Here is a 17195-nt window from a genome sequence, read left to right on the forward strand (position 1 = left end):
CCACCCTTAAAGATCACGGTCGCAGGTTCACCCTGTCTCGTTTCTCGTTTACTCTATTCCTTTCTCTTTTTGAATCTAACGCTCTAATATAACGTTCTCTTTCTATGCAACGTTCTATCCTCGTCCATCATTTCACCGAGTACGTATTCCAAGTGTATATCTTTTCTCTCACGCTACCCTTTACGTCTTCCATTCTATGTATCTTCGTCTAACACGCGTTAGGCTTGCCTTATCCCCCAAAGAGGCACGTTTGGTGCGACTCGCGCATCTAGGGTTGCTATTCGAGAGGGTAGAAAAGTCTGTGAATAGTAGGGGGAACAGGAGGTAGTGGGGAGGCTGGAAGTAAGGCGGTGGGGGATGTTTGACTACAGAGAGCGCGACTCGATTGTCAGTTAGTATTGGGTTAGGTCAGCCCAGAGTAACGTCGTTGGTTGTCGTCGTTCCTTGTAGTCGGACGGCGACATTTGTTGTTTATAGTAGAGTAGTATCACGTTTTTACATACCTTGTTTTCTCTTCTGTTCTTGTTTTCCTCCTTTTTTTTGCTCTTCATTTCTTTTAGGACGTTCGGTTCCGCGAGACACGCGCCAGTTTTGTCGAGAACGTCGACAGAGACGACAGTCATCAAGACAAATATATCATTATATTTGATATAAGTTCGATGAATAAAATTTCGGTGATCTCTCGCGCCGCTTTTCCGCGTTTAACTGCCTTGACTCCGAGACGAAAGGAAGAATTGATTTTGAAGAAATATTGGAAACAGGAACAACATTTAGAAACGATCCATTCGTTTCATTCGACCACGCTCTTTGTTTGTGCAGTGTCGCTGTTTGTTAGGTTATACGTATAAGCGTTCGTCTATACATCTCGTTCTCTGCTATCGTCGGAAGTGTTCGCGCATTGTGTACAGAAGTGGATGGAGTGTCATAGTGAAAACACGTAACACGGATCATAGAATGGCACTGTCTTATCTTCAAGAGGCGCAGATTAATGCAGGTATGAATTCCCGCTTGTCAATAGGCCCACTACTCTGTGTTGCACTATTTAACACACAATCTTCCATCAACCCTTTCACTTTTTGTAAAAACTATTTTCGTCAGCAGTTAAAATCACGCGTATGATTTCGACTATTTGTATAACTATCACATATATATATATATATATATATATATATATATATATATCATATATATATATATATATATATATATATCATATAGAAAAACAAGGATTAAATTTGACAAATATTAATTTTCAAAGATACTTTCTACATAAAAACTATAACCCTTACTATTTCTATTTACCAATTCACACAATAAAAAGACTAAATCGGTTTTACTAAAATAGACATATGTTCTATCTAATGCTTTATACTGACTCTTATTATTTGGCAAAAATTTCAATTGTGGCTATGAAAAGGTTAATGTTTGTGGTAGAATTTCCAATTTGGAAAGATATTGCAATCGACACCAACGTTTATTTCATCTTCCGCACAAGCCAATTCCCAATCTAAATGTTTCATAAATACGAGTTTCATCGCGTATAACACGCGTCACATCCGGTCGAAAACAAAAGGCATTCGCAGTTTCTCGTTTCGCGTTTGTTTTGACACACGGCCAAGGTGATACCACTTTTTCTTTGTTTTGTACCGAAAGAGACGTGCAGTTACACAATCGCGTTATGTATTTATCATGTTCCACGAAGTGGATACAATCATGAAAAAAGACGAATGAATAAAGTTTTTCTAGCTTAAGGGACATGTTAACGACAAACTGGCATACCGCCAAAGTCTAAAAGTGCTCGCGGCGACACAGTCGTGTTGTGACACATTGTAAACATCAATAAGCCAGGAAGACGTGAAATTGCTCGACGGAAGGGAGAGGAGAGCTCGCTTTAGGAAAATGAGACTCGACGAGTTTCGCGGTTGCAACCGTCGTCCGAAAATAACCATGCCACCGTGTGATTGCAACGAAAATGCTCGAAAACGTGAAGTGCACCGCCGGCGTCCGTTGTGAACACGTTTTCTAGGTTATAAACAAAGTGCAACGGTATATTTTCTCTACGCGCGCGCGCCAACTTGTGTTGCGCATTCGACTAACGCGTTTTAGTTACAGAATCAGATTGAATCGAATCGACATTCGATTAGCTAACGGTCATTCGCATGTAAGTTTGTTAGATAAATGATATTTTGAATAGAATTGATATCTTATTAATCTTTGCTTATTATTTCAACGTACATAATTATATTTCTTCTATTTTTAAGAAACTTTTTAGATTTGTAGAAATAATTTAGAAGAATTGTTGTTATACGGATATATATATACGTGACTTCTTGTTTCGATTAGTCGAAAGTTGATCTTTGCACTTTCTTTAGGCAATCATGTGTTTCTATGAAAGAGTCTGTAATCAGTAATGTAGTAATATGCGATTCCTCGTTTCGATTAATCGAAGTATGATCTTGAGGTTAGTCTTTAACCAATTGTATTTTCTTTAGCCAATCTTATTGTCCTGTACAAAATTCTTAAGTTAGAAAGAAGTATGAAAAAATCATTGTTAATAGAATAATATGTGATTTCTTGTTGCTATTACTCGATGTATGATCTCGTGAAATAGGTATGATTGACTAATCTATAATATAAATCCTATGTTGTACAGAAAATATTATGAGAAGTGTATGATTCTGTTAATGAAAGGAACTTAAAGGAAATGAAACGGACTTATTTATAGCATCATTATTCGGTTACCATATACGGCAAACAGTTTCGTATATTTCTTCATTTATTTAATTTATTCTTAGAAGTAGTTTCCTGTAGGTTCCATAATTCATGTACTATCTTTCATAATATATATATAACGTCAACGCCATTCGTCATTGCTTAATGAATATGTAGAAAGATAAACAGACTGGTGTAAGAAAAAAAATTGCCCAAGAATCATGTACATTTGGATATTTTGATGTTCGATTATGTATAATCAAACTTGGTATTGAACTTCTTAAAAAAATAAATTACTTTCTTTTAACTTTATTTGTTGCAAGAAAATAAAAAGATTATTGTACCTTTGAAGGAAAATTTTATGAAATAGTGTTTGTAATTATCATCACATTTTTCTATTCTCCGATTTATGAACTTGATCAGCCTCTGAATAGCTAAAAGGTCGCTAAGTAGAATTCAAATTCTATTAAAATCAAATTAAGATAATGGTCTAACAGAAAACTACATACTACTTTATTTATAGAATCGACCAGATTTTATAAATATATATTCCATGTATTTTTCAGTCTTTATTGAGATTACGTTCCATGTTCAGAAGTAAAGGAGGCTGGCAGCGAAGAAGAAATTTTTATTCGGACCTAAGGGAAAGGGATTCGGAATGGAATATTGGGGTTGCGACCAATTAGGGTAGGGATGCGAGCGGGGCGGTACTTCTCGTCGTGTTGCCGGGAAACGGCGATTGTAGGCTGTAAGAATCTTAGGCCACGTTAAGGGAGGTTTTAGGGTAAGAGAAGAAAAGAGAATAGATCTTACTCGCCCTTATTGATTCAACTGGGTCTCATTACAGTTCCCCTTCTAAACGGTCCATTAATTAGTAAGTGGCGGGCTGAACCGCCATGGCCGGTTGATTCATTGTTTCCTTAAATTAAACTTCGTCTCATCTTGCATGTAGATTGCAAGTGGCCAGTTAGACAGAAGTCTTCGAATAATTACGATTTAAGTCCCGATGTCGATTTATTCCTTCTGCGAATAAGAAGTAAAACTTCGAAGGAAAACGATCACTCTCCGATGTAAATGCACCATCGAATTATTATTTCGTCGTTATCATAATATCTCTTGCATCCGCTAATTTCGTAAAGCGAGCCTCTTATTAATTCAATTACCTCGTCGAGCCTTGCCAATCACGCGAATAAGCAATCATCGGAAGGTGTAACCCTAATACGAGGGTTGCTCTCTTTTTTTTTTTCGAGGATGTTAAAATTATCTTTCGTAATATCTTCTTCACTTAAATTGCTTTATTTTAAAAGACGAATATGCTAAGAATCTTTATTTTTTAACATTTAAAAACAGAGTTCCAATATCACTGTTTCTTAAGCAGAAAACACGATTCTCTATAAACAATGAAACTCCGAGTTCTTATACTACCGTATACATTTCATACCTCGAAAAAATTAGATTTCTTCGTAGAAACACCTCCAAAAATACAATTTCTATATGAAAAGTCCTGAAAGTACGGTTTCTGTGAAAAATCTTCAAAATGCAATTTCTACGTGAGAACTTCGAAAAAGTTTCGTTCCCTGTAGGAAAAATTCTTCGACGTTGAATATTCCCAAAAATTTAATTTCTACGTGATAACTTCCACAAATTTGGTTTTCTACTTGAATTCTTTGAAATTCAATTTTTATGCCAAAACCCCAAGACGTTCGTTTTTAGAGAATTTCTACTCTAAGATCTCCCAAAAAAAACATGCTTTTCACGCCAAGAAATTTCTACACTGAAAATTCTTCGAAATTCAGTTTTTACACGGAAATTCGCGAGAATTCCATTTGTACGCGAAAGAAAAAACGTGGAAAATCCGACGTGTACGCGGAAAACCACGTGGAGATGTTCGTAGAATGCAGGCACGGCCTGCACTTTCACAGAGTCGTTGGCCTCAAGTCGAAGAGAGGCGGGTACATCGCGGTGACGTGGGTGGGAAGTCGAGGCTTATGAATGAACCGCCGCCGTACGAGAGTGTGAGTGAATGGAGGAGGACCGTGCTTCTCGCTCACGTGTGAGGAACGTGTGTGGGAGGGCTGCGAGGGAGTGACAAGGAGGAAAATACAGACACACTGTGGAGCACGCGGGAGAAAAGATCGTCGTACGATTCCGTACACGTACAAACGCTCGTCCTTTTTCGCGCATCGTATTCGCGTCTCTCGTAGCCAGCGGGCCACACCACGCGATTTGTTGTGAAACGCCACGCTATTCGTCAGAACGCCAGGCAACTTGCGAAGATCTGTATCCAGAAGTCGACCTTTTTTAATTTTTATTGCTAGGAAGATAGCTATCTTGTATTCGTATTTTATAAAATCAATATTTTCAATCGAAAATCAAAACTGACATTTTTAAATTCGTTTTATCCATTTATTTGATATATTATAAGAGAAGTGTAGGAAATGATAGTTGACAGGAATTTCATGATTATTGGTTAATGTAGTAGTTATCTAAAATGAAGGTCAATGTTTGTGTATGCCTTTTTTGAAGCTCTTGTAACATTGATAGTGTAGAAATAAGAAACACTTGAAAGTCTATATGTCCTAACTAAAGCAGAATTATTTTTGTCAGTGTTCAGTACTAGTATTCAACTTTCTCTGTTATAATACGTAATTATCTTGTTTGTAATCAATTACCATTCAACAAATTTTCCTCTTTTGCTAATGAATCGTATAACACAAACGAAAGGTCGCGAAAACATTTCTCAAAATTGAACATAGACCATATTGATATCAATATCAGTTATGGTCATAATGTTACATATTAAATCCATATTTGTAAAAATTGACGAAATTTTACACCAATATTAGCACAACAATAATATTTCAGGACTTGCAGCCGGGCAGCACCTCGACATGAAGCAAGAATCGGAGAAGCAACCATTGTCGTCACCGTTGAACAACACGTCGCAAGTGATGTTCCCTGGAATGGGTAACACAGCGCCAGGTTTATCTATACTCACACCTCAGCAATTGCTAGCTGCAAGTAGAACAGCAGCTCTGATGGCTGCAGGAATTCCCGTGTCGTTGCACGCGACATTAGCCTCCAGCCCGTCTCTGTACGGACACCACCAGACTTTATTCAGTGGTTGGGCTCCACCCACCGCATCCTCACCTCCGTCACCGCTTCACCACTCACCAGGATCTGTATCACCCGCGTTGAGCAGTAAATCTACGTCCAAACGCGCCAATAATGGCGTCACAAATAACAATAACAATATTAACAGCGTAGTAACTAGTAGTGGTGATAAAATCACGAAGAGAGGTCAGACGACCAAGAGGAAATCGCAAAAGTCGAAAGTGGATACTGTACAGCAACCGTTAGAGGGCTCAGCGCCTTTAAGCCCACCAAGCTCAATCAGTCCCGAAGCGGGCAAGGACGGAAGGGACAAGGTGTTCACCTGTGGAGTGTGCTCCAGATCGTTCGGCTATAAGCACGTGCTGCAAAACCACGAACGCACCCACACCGGTGAGAAACCTTTCGAGTGTCCGGAATGTCACAAAAGGTGAGTTTAGGAAGAGAATGATTGTTCTTCATACGTATTTTAATATGAGTATTAAATTCATTTTAGATTACTTAACATCTTATATAGTTTCTCTCATCGATATAAAAAATTATATCAGAATAAAATTGATTGGTTTGTAATAACGAATGTTATGAATTTCTGCCCTGAAAGTAATTTTTTTCTAAGGTCATATCTTTTTAACTAGGACTATACATTTTTTATGTAACAATCGAAGCACTTCATATCATCGCAAAATTGTAACTTTTGTTACGCAATAGAATCTCTGGGTGATGGTGATCTCGATATGTTAAAATGTTGACTGGCATTGATATCAAATATAAGATATAAAATATCACGTGCGAAGGTCTTATTTTTAGTGAAACAAGTTAAGCAATCGTGTTAATGTGTCTCGTACTGCGTCATCAATGACGCACGACAGAAAGCAAGAATAAAGATTTCATTACTAAGAAAATTAAAATGACAAGAACGTAGTACGATAACATTTTCTTGGAAATGTTTTCCGTGGTTATATATCTTAATATAAATTTCTCACTTGATTTTCAAGTTGTTTCAAAAATATCAATTTTTGTACGATGCTCAGTAATAATATTAATGTATGATAAATATATGACATTAGATCAGTGTTATTCTTGAATAGAATCCCATTCGTATCTGTTTGAGATAACATAACGTTAGTTAGCTTTTGCATGATTTAATAAAAACGAAATAAGCTTAAAGTCATTGAAAAAGTAAAACTCATCGTGAATTCTTTCCCATTGACGTATATTGCTTATTTCTTCGCCTCGTGTTTACTTTGTGCTACTATTCCTTATTCAGAATTCTGAACATGCAAATCTGCGGGCGCAATATTTCCATTTGAAACGTATCTGGAAACGATACAGATAAAAGTCAAGATACCAGCTTTGAGGTGCACAGTATTTATTCCATTGACCAAAGGTTGAACCCTTTCAACATACTATCCTACATCAAAATTTTTCTATATTTTTACAAACGCAATATACTACATTTATCCTATACTTACCGTATCCTTTCACCTTTTAGCAGAGTGCATTTAACTTCCAATTATCCAATTAAAGGATCCAGAGTCAAATCTTCCAAAATTAAGAAGGAAATCATTACATTTGTAATGCAGATTCACGCGGGACCATCATCTAAAGACCCACATGCGACTTCACACGGGCGAGAAGCCTTACCACTGCAGCCACTGTGATCGCCAATTCGTCCAAGTAGCCAACCTGCGTCGCCACTTGCGCGTGCACACTGGTGAACGTCCATACGCGTGCGAGTTATGTTCAGCCAAGTTCAGTGACTCAAATCAACTGAAAGCTCATCTACTGATCCACAAGGGCGAGAAACCGTTCGAATGCGAACACTGCCAGATGCGATTCCGACGAAGGCACCACCTGATACATCACAAGTGTGGCACCAGTATCAACTCTGGACAAGTAACGAGGACACAGGTTGCCTCTCCGTCCTTGGCAAGCGACGATTTAGATGAGGATATCGACATTGATATCGACGTAGAAGTAGAGGAAGCCGAAGCATCATCATTGGTCAACAGAAAAACAAGTGCTTCAGTTAGGCCTGTGCAGCAGTTAAATAATCAGTTAGCAAGTCCTGTCATCGGCAATTCTATGCCCATACCACTGAATTTAGCTGATATTCCTGTGGATCTACCAGAGCAAACAGAACCAGAAGACTTATCTATGTCAACCGGTATGCAGTCTCAGTGCAGGCCACATTCTCAGTCAAATAGTATCAGTGACTCACCATTAAGTCGTAGCCCAAGCAGTGACACCATTCACGGAGAGGAGGAGGATGATATCGATATGATGTCAGAAACGTCCAGCTCGAATGCTGTTTTTGTTCAAAATCACCACAACAAATATACGCACTTCGCATCCCTTGGAAACACTGCCGCGGCTAATGTCGGCCACGCGTCCTAGTGGAGTCTTTAGGGGTACGTAGACATAATACTTGTAGAAAAGCCATCCTGTACTTTATCTCGGTTCGACGCTTCTACCCAAGGAAAAACGCTACTCCAAGGTTTTTAGGGTGGGCAAAGGAAAAGATATAAGGGGAGAAAGAAATAGAAAGAGATCGTCAGAAGGGAGAAAAATGGAGTTTCTCGTTTATATTGGATAGCAAGGCGAATCGAGTCCCGACAGGCTCACGAATCGAATTGAATCCTCACACTGAATCCTCCACGCACCGGTTCACAGTCACTATTGTTAAGATGCTTTTTATAGATATATATATTATATTATTATAAATGATTATTAATTATTACTGTACCTATACGAGGCAAGGGGGGAAGTGAAAGATAGATGTCGAGTAGCGTATTGGCAGATCTACGAGTATCCTCTACGTAAAACGTGTAATTTATACACAATGGAACAAACATTCAGGGACGTGAATCTTTTTGGCAATGAAAAAAGAAGAAAATTGATCGATATTATAGATACGAGAGGAAAAGCGGCCAGGATTTTCTTTTCTCAGCTGTTGATTTATTTCCTTCGTGTACATAATTACGCGACAACAAAGAAACTGAGAGATAATTGTGTATTTAGTTGGTCGCTGTAGTTTCGCGTGTTTCGTTTTTCGATGAAAGCCGCGATAATGAGTTTAGATAGATATTAATATTACTTAGATAGTAATAAAGATATGAGAGGCAGACGCAAGCTATATACAGTTTGCAAGTACATGTCTCCGTTCGTGTAAATGTGAGCGTGATTGTGTTCGACACATATGTACATATGTGCACGTGTAAATGATTGGAGAGAGAATCGAAAAATAAAACTAGAAATTACGGAATGAATGTACTGGTATACAAGTTCCTCTGACAGTAAAAGTAGCGGGGGGGAGTGACATCGGTTCGTTGGTCCTCTGTCGCTTTCGCACTTCACTGATTTGTTAAGCTGTCGACACCATTGTTCTTTTTTTTTAATTCTTTTATATTTCTCAGCATTCTTTGTCGATTTTCAATTTCTCGTCTTCCTTCCGTTATTTTTTTTTTTTTTTTTTATGAGAAATGTAACTTTATGCAATGTATAAGACGTTTTTACAATGCCCTTTTTAAGTTAATTTTGTCTGTAACGGTACCACACAAGTAAGTTATCTGAAGTACATGTACGCGTGTAACTGAGATCATAACTGTTAGAACTACTCATACTTTCCGACTGTATCAGCATGATTTTTTGTTACGTAACACCGAGAACGAGCTCGAGATGTCTTCTACTGCTTCTGATTTGCACCCTCAAACGTATACCTCTAGCATCATGCCTTTCGCTAACGAAATACTTTATTTCATATTAAAGTAAGAGAATTGTGACACAAAAGATTGACTTCGATATATTTAAATATTGCACTATCATTGCATTTAAATGTTAAAACACATTTAACGCTAGAGTTTGATTAAAATTCATGGAATATCAATCGCTATCTTCACAAGCTTTATATCTACATACACTTCTCCGATTCCCAACTAACAATCGAGAAAATAGCCACAAATTTTCGCACTATACGGCGAATTAAAAGTCATAGTAATGTAAGTTAAGATTTCGAGAATTTGAATTTAATTTCTTAAAAATCTTCTAATTAAGTCTTTGGATTTCTATTCTTAAGAGTCATCCGTCTCGCTTCACAATAAATTAAATTAATATATGCTTTCATAACTTAGAAAGATGCATTGAATTTTCAGTGACAATAAATAGCAAAACACTATTTTATGGAATATAGCAGAAATCACTCTACGTATTCTTCTATACGCGAATATACACATCAGAGTTCAAAAATCATCTCGCAAGAGCGAAGAATCAAAAAACCCGAATCACCCTTGATTTACATTCGCCTTCGCAAAAAATTCAACCCGTAAGACGATCTTCCGGCGTGATTTCGATTCGCATTAATCCGTACAATGATCGAAGCCTGCGAGTGGATCCTTGAACGAGAATCCTTCGTTTCACGAAGGATACGTGTTCTCTGTTCATTCTCGTTGTACAATCAGGGACCATCTTTTCTTCTCCGATTTCCATCTTTTTTTCTAACAGGCAGCCGGTTGCTCGAAGGAGAACGATCTTTTGTTGCTTAGACTACGGCGGCCGTCTGTTTCGCGCGAACCAGTTTTCGCAATGATACACACAGCCGCGTGCCGAAAATTCGCAGCCGGTGGTCGTCTTCGAAACGAGATAAAGCATCCCTCCATCCGTCGTCGACTTTCTAGCGGATAGCCTGTGCCAACTTTGCCTCAATGGTCCTCTGATTTATGTTCACCGGTCAGCATGCAAATTTCATCGGCGTGGTTCGAGGCCATTTCGACTCATTGTTCCATGGGTCAGTCCTAGGACTCTTTTTGGGGACGCGAGAAGTGGTCGTGGTAACATCTTTCATCCTCCCTCTTCCGGGTCTAACTGGGCCCCATTTCTTGTTTCTGAAATTGTAACGCCGAAGCCAAGCGTAATATAACACGATGTACTTTGTATACCGTTCGGTTTTTCGATGACATAAAAGGACAAGAGAAGTAGGTACCCTCGTCTGCATTTCCTGCAAGTGTCGCACGAAACATTCCCGAGCACACAAATTGCCCTCGTTTTGCTTCCGTTCCATTCGTACGACCATTTCGTAAGAGAAGGAACGAAAGAAGGTCCGGCTCGTGCGAAGAACAATTTCTTCACTGGATGTTCGACTCTGTTTCGTTTAGGTCTTCGTTAAATCTCGCGTTCACATCATTTTGTGTTAGATATCTCGTAATTCAGAATTAGCTTTTCGATGAATAATGTTAATAGGGTTTTTCGAGCAAATGAATTATTTTGATCTAAAAATACCAAAGTTTTCTTTCACTTCTCCTAGGATATAGACTAAGATGTAGATTCTCTACGGATCTAGAGAATCGTCTTTTAAACCGATACTTTTTCCTTCTTTTTCATAAAAAAAGTTTGAATCATTAAAGATAGCGTTTGAAGATAATTTAGCATATTAAGAATGAGATTTTGCTTGATAATTCTACTAAGAGATAAAACTTACTGGTACATATGTTTTTGAAAATGTGTCTTTAATTTAAACTTTGAATTGAATCGATTTTATATCTATATCTTAAAATCATAATTATCAACGAGACACGATAATCGACGATCGAAGCACAAAGCAAACGTAAACAGTTAACTGACGTAGAAGAAATAAATTTGGAAATTAATCGGTGGACTTTCTCTTTTCGAAAGTGAAAATATAGTTGGGGTCGTACCGGGGAAACAGAATCCATAGCCGTTGCGTTACACTTTCGCCACATTCTTTCCCAAAGGTCCCGACTCATCCGCACTTCTCACTCGTTATTCACGTTCCAAGCTTTCGAGGAGCATTTTCCAGCCCACTTGCCTCTTCCTCCCTCTTTGAGACCGCGCGTTTTCGCCCTTTTATACACGTGTTACGAAGCATCTCTCGAGCTCTTTCCAGCTAAACATTTTGATCGCTCATTACACTGCTTCTACGTACCAAAAATTTCCTTTCCTTTGGAAATTATAGGAAAAACTCACGGCTTACACTACAGTGTGTAGGAGAATGTATATGTAACGTAAGAACTTTCAAATCATTCATTGTTTATTTTTTATTTTGCATTGTAGTTCTAAGATTATTACGACACATGTGATACAAATTACGGTCGAGAGCAGACCGACACGATACTTTTCATATACATTTTTTAATAAATGGTACTATACAACACATTTCATGGATTTATGTTTTTACCATCAATGTATAATTACACTTGTTTGAACTGCACAGAAAACAACCAAATATCTTACTGAACAATTCGATAAGAAATAAGGATGTTAAGTGTTCAATGGGAACGCATCAGGTCGACGTCGTTAACAAGTTATAAAAATGTCATCTTTAAATTACCTTCCCTTAAATTTCAATTTTTATTCGAATAAGACGATTATCCTAAAAGCTAATATTTCAGAATTTGTCACACTTTTGAAAAGCGTAAGTGAAATCGATACATGTATCCGAGCAATGAAATTTAGGAATTTCCAAAAAAGTCGAGTTAGTACCACTGCTACAATCTGTTAATTCTATCATGCTGTATTTGTTTATATATCGTTTCGAATGAAATAGAATGTTTCATTTATTTTGAATAAAAGATATTTTTCTTCTCCGTTTGTTCGTCCATTAGTTCGTCTTTAAATAGACGTCAATTGATTTTAACATCGACAGCTATTCGAGTAACAGCGACAGAGGTCAGTAAGCTCCGGCCTCGTACCCCGGAGAAAAGCAAAAACCACCCCGAATCCCAGGTGTATTGTATATTTAGAGAGACTCAACTTCAAAATAAAGCGATATACAAGATAAAAGAATATTATAAATTGCGGTTTTTCTTGTAATATGCGAGCGTACCGTTAATCCTTCAATTCGCTTTTCGACATATAACAATTCGATATATAACAATTAAACTACGAATTTTTATAACGTACAAGGGTATAAATATTGTTTAGAATATTTAAAATTTACAATGATTTTCTCCTATTTAATTTTCATTTTTACAGCTCTCTTCATAAAAGTATAAATTCGCATGAAAGTTCGCAGCCTAGTAATAATAATCTATGGATGAAGGACCAATGTCGTTGTCATTGAAAATCAACGTGAGCTTTTAACTTAATCAAACTAATCACCGAATCGTATAGCAGTTCGAAAGGCGAATATAAAAGTAGAATATCGTTGCATATAAAGATTTATGCTTGCAACAGTGACTTGTGATGATAATAGTTACAAAAATAGTTTGTATTATAACTTGTTTTTGTTAATGTGTTTTCTGATATGAGATGGTTCATTCTCTATTAATAGAGAAGGTAAAAAGGAAAAATAAAAATGTAAAATAATTCTTGGCTAAGAATTCTCTCATATATTGAATTCTTTAATTTCTTATTATGAGTCTATTTCTAGAAAATAATCTAAAACTGAATTAATTTAGTATCATTGAGAATTTGCATTTTAATAAGATCGTTTTTAAGTTATACATTAATCATATGATATATGATAAAGGTTAATATAAAAATTGAAATATTTCTTAGGAAACCTTTACAATCACTAAAATAGCTATTTTAGTGAAATCATCTACACCACCTGCGCACTATTGATCGTGTTAAAATAAACGTATACTAAACATAGATTCCATTAAACTACGCAGTACCGCAATAATATCATGTTCCTCGTTTGATTGCCATTTGTTTTTTCTATAATTATGTGCCATTGAGTAGATTATATATTCGCAAAAGATAAATAGTCTTTCGGTAGTTAAAGCTAAGAGCACGGTACGCTCGTCGATTCTGTTTTGCACGACATCGATCAGTTGTTTGAAAGATCGAATTTTAAATGGAAGTTTAATAACGTAACGAGAGGCGAACTACGCTCTATCCTAGTTTTATATACGTCATTCTGTAGAATTTACGTCGTCGAATAGATAAAATCCACGAAGCAAATGGCGAAAAATTGATACCATAAGAGGAAAGGGGAAACAGGAAAAGGAATAAAGTAAAATCGTATGATTCGTTCTTTTTTTTCTTCTTGCCAGTCAATTTCCATTCGTGGACGATACATTCTACCCGACGACGATTTCTGAAACACGGTACCTTGAAAGAGATCGATTCCTAGTTAATGGTTGTTAGTTCCGAATTGATACTGGTGAAATTACGTTCCTGTCGGCCCGCTATATATCGGTTCATATATACGGGCCAATTGTTTTCTATGTTTCTTTGTAAACAGACCAGAATCACTGAAAATAATAGCCGAAGATTAGACGAAAAGAATTAACGGATTAAAGATAAAAACGGAAGTCTCGCGTCGAGTACCTATTTGTATTTAAAGAAAAAAAATAGAATTATCGCTTGTCCTACCTACTGTCGTAATAATCATTATCGTTGTTGTCCTTTTAATCTTAATGTACAAGGGAAAAAAGAACGTACGTATACATATGATTACTATATGTTTGTGTCATACTATAACACTATATCGAATACAATGTGTATCGCAAAGAAAAAGTTCGGGAATCGCGAGTTAGCGGAAGTGAAACTCGAATACAATGTACATTAATACGAGAAATCATACGATATTTATCACAGACTATAAGCTAATCTGTATAATATAATCTGTATTAGCGATCACGTATATCATTATCGATTTATCTCCTAAACGCGTAGTAATATCTGTACGATATGACAAACGAAAAAATTTAATATTTATTACTCGATTGAACAAGTCGGAGGGAAACGTATTCGAGTCGGCGTCTGTCACTTCCGATCGCTCGAATACTCGATTAAACATTACGTACCTATGGTGTATACTTCTCTGTATCTATGTAACTAGAATTATACGTATATAGTTATAATTTTGTACAGTCAACGCAGACGCTAATCACGTATGCACGAGCCGGTCGATCGTTCGCGCGCAAATTCAAATACGGTTAATCTCGATGTTCGTTATTGCGGGTTGTTTATTCTCTATGGTGACCAAACGAACGTGAGTATCGTCTCTATACTTTCACCATGTGAAAATGCTTCGAACACGCGCGCGCGCGCGAACGTCGCCATACACACGGTACAAATACAAATTTTATGCCTATAAACTACTACTATAAACGTTGATTAACAGTGTTCCGCAGTATTTACGGATAGACGATATTCTCGCTACTCTAATTAAACGAAGGCTACTTGAGATTGGGCGCCATATACACGTATACTGTTCGAAATGTCGATCGCTGTGCACGTTTCTTATGGACATTCTTTGATTTTTCATACGTCGGAAGATGACAAACTCTTCGAATCTGATATTGTTAAGTTACAGATAAATGTAATAGCTGAGATTTAGTTTCTGATCTATTTTCTATTTGTACTATGTCGCACGTGGTGAATATCAGTGAGGATCATTAGGTAAATTGGTTTGGTGTCTTTAGATGTATCAGTATCTCGTAGATAACTATTCTTTTGTTTTATGACAATTTTAGAAAAATACTACCTGTAACTTCGTTTGACTTTATACAATGATTATAACAATGTAGTTCTAACAGATGACATCTAAATCTATATTGGAATTTTTGTTCGATAAGTCACTGGATTAACTTACGTATGTAATATATACTCAAAGAACAAGTAACTCAACCCAAACTATTGTAAAGTTTACCTAACGATACCAGCTTTAAAGTTAACATTGTCCGCAGGCGTGTATCCAAGGCATACAAAGTTTCTCAATGACAGCAAACAGTCTGCAGCCACCGTTCATAAACATCCTATACAAGTTACTATATCCTGTGTTGTATATTCTAACGTCTTTCAACTACTGTTATATTTACAACATTTCCAAATGTTTTCTATTTTATATCATATTCGTTACGTCATTACACGATGTAATGTTATTATTGACGTACAATAATTCGTAGACATTTTACAGTGATGACACTGTGCAATTGGATTATTTCTTATTTTTAGTATTAGAATCATACGATAGCATGTATGCATTACATCAATATACGCGCGTGTGTGTGCGTGTGTGTGTGCGTGGGTGGAAATTGAAAGCTGTCGAACCACATAATCTCGTTGCAAAATTACGATATTTTGTCATTTGTGTGCATGAAACTTTGCAGAGATTTACTAACTCGATTTATCAACCGTTTGTTATAAAGATTTTCTGTAATAGAAATTTTGCACGCGTAAACACATGCCTGCAAACAATGTTTGTATATCTGTACACGTCATTGAATAGAAGCGAGAAGAAGATAGAATTTGTTCGTTAAGAGACACGTCGTGTACGATCGATCGAAGATTTCTTTTCTAAAAAAAAAAAAAATAAAAAAAATAAAAAAAATAGAAAAAGCAAAAACACGTGGCGTATCGGCGAATCAAGTGGCACTCGATGTATACTATGAAACTGACACTACCTCACCAGACACCTAATATATCTGAACCACAAGACTGATTTTTAATAGTATTCCTAAATAGATAAGGAAAGAGGGAAAAAAAGAGAAACTAAAGTGAAAAGAAGAAGTAAAATAAAGAAAGAGGAAAGAAGAAACGGGGTATTATAAAGAAAGATATTACGCGTACAAATACGAATAGACCGTTTTTTAAGTAATATAATTAATCATAGTATTCTACCCGTAGTTATTATTATTAAACATTATTAATTATTATTAATTATTGTCATCGTCATGATCATACCGCGCTATTTCGCTGTCGATCGTCGAATTCCTACATTGGAAATAGGAAAACGAAAAATGAAACAGAAAAACAGATTCTTTGTATTATAATGGCGTTTACTTGTAATTTTATCGATCCTACCAAATCACACAAATCCCCTCTTTAACTCTCACCAAAAGTCTATGCCGGATTTCTCGCGAATCATACCGCAAACCACCGCCACTCATTGTAATGAATGTTCCCATCGAGTTGACGTCTGTCAAAATATTTTTATTATTAAAAACTCACTGTTTAATCGTTCTCGTGCCTTTTCTTTTTCCTCTCACATCACCTATCTGTCTAAATAGATCGTCAAGATGGACTCTCTCGAGTTCTTCAACCAGGTATGAGTGCGTAAATATTAAGAAATATTCATACTGATTAATATTTTATGGAAAGAATCATCACAATTAATCATTCTTCCAATACACGATCTAGAGATACTACATTCACGATGACGAATCATTGTGGCCATGGTAAGTAGATAATTCTCCGCTATTCCTCGGTCAGAGCGCAAATGTATTTAATTTGATCGTTCAATTGTCCGAACATCGATATTATATATTCGATGCGCTTCGCTCGACGAAACCGATCATCGTCGGTATAATCTGCCATACCTGGAACCATAGCGGAGTTATGCTAGTCAAGTTAACAGATTCCATAGGAACCGGCGATCCATCGATGTTTCTCGGGAACCCATCGAT

The 17195-nt window shown here is 36.7% G+C and overlaps 1 protein-coding gene across 2 annotated transcripts; it reads left to right on the plus strand.

The window, feature by feature from the left end:
• Positions 1–886: 886 nt before the first annotated feature.
• On the plus strand, positions 887–16752 carry Kr (krueppel). Of its 2 annotated transcripts, XM_076626098.1 has the most exons (4): positions 887–994; positions 5578–6253; positions 7407–8234; positions 12811–16752. In XM_076626098.1, the coding sequence occupies exons 1-3, from the start codon at positions 955–957 to the stop codon at positions 8218–8220; spliced, it is 1530 nt and encodes a 509-aa protein (XP_076482213.1). In that variant the 5' UTR covers positions 887–954; the 3' UTR covers positions 8221–8234; positions 12811–16752. The 2 variants fall into 2 exon arrangements, with proteins under 2 accessions (XP_076482213.1, XP_033201195.1); XM_033345304.2 differs by having other exon boundaries at positions 7407–16752.
• Positions 16753–17195: the final 443 nt, after the last annotated feature.

This window comes from Bombus vancouverensis, chromosome 2, assembly GCF_051014615.1.
Source record: "Bombus vancouverensis nearcticus chromosome 2, iyBomVanc1_principal, whole genome shotgun sequence".
NCBI classification, from domain to species: Eukaryota; Metazoa; Arthropoda; class Insecta; order Hymenoptera; family Apidae; genus Bombus; species Bombus vancouverensis.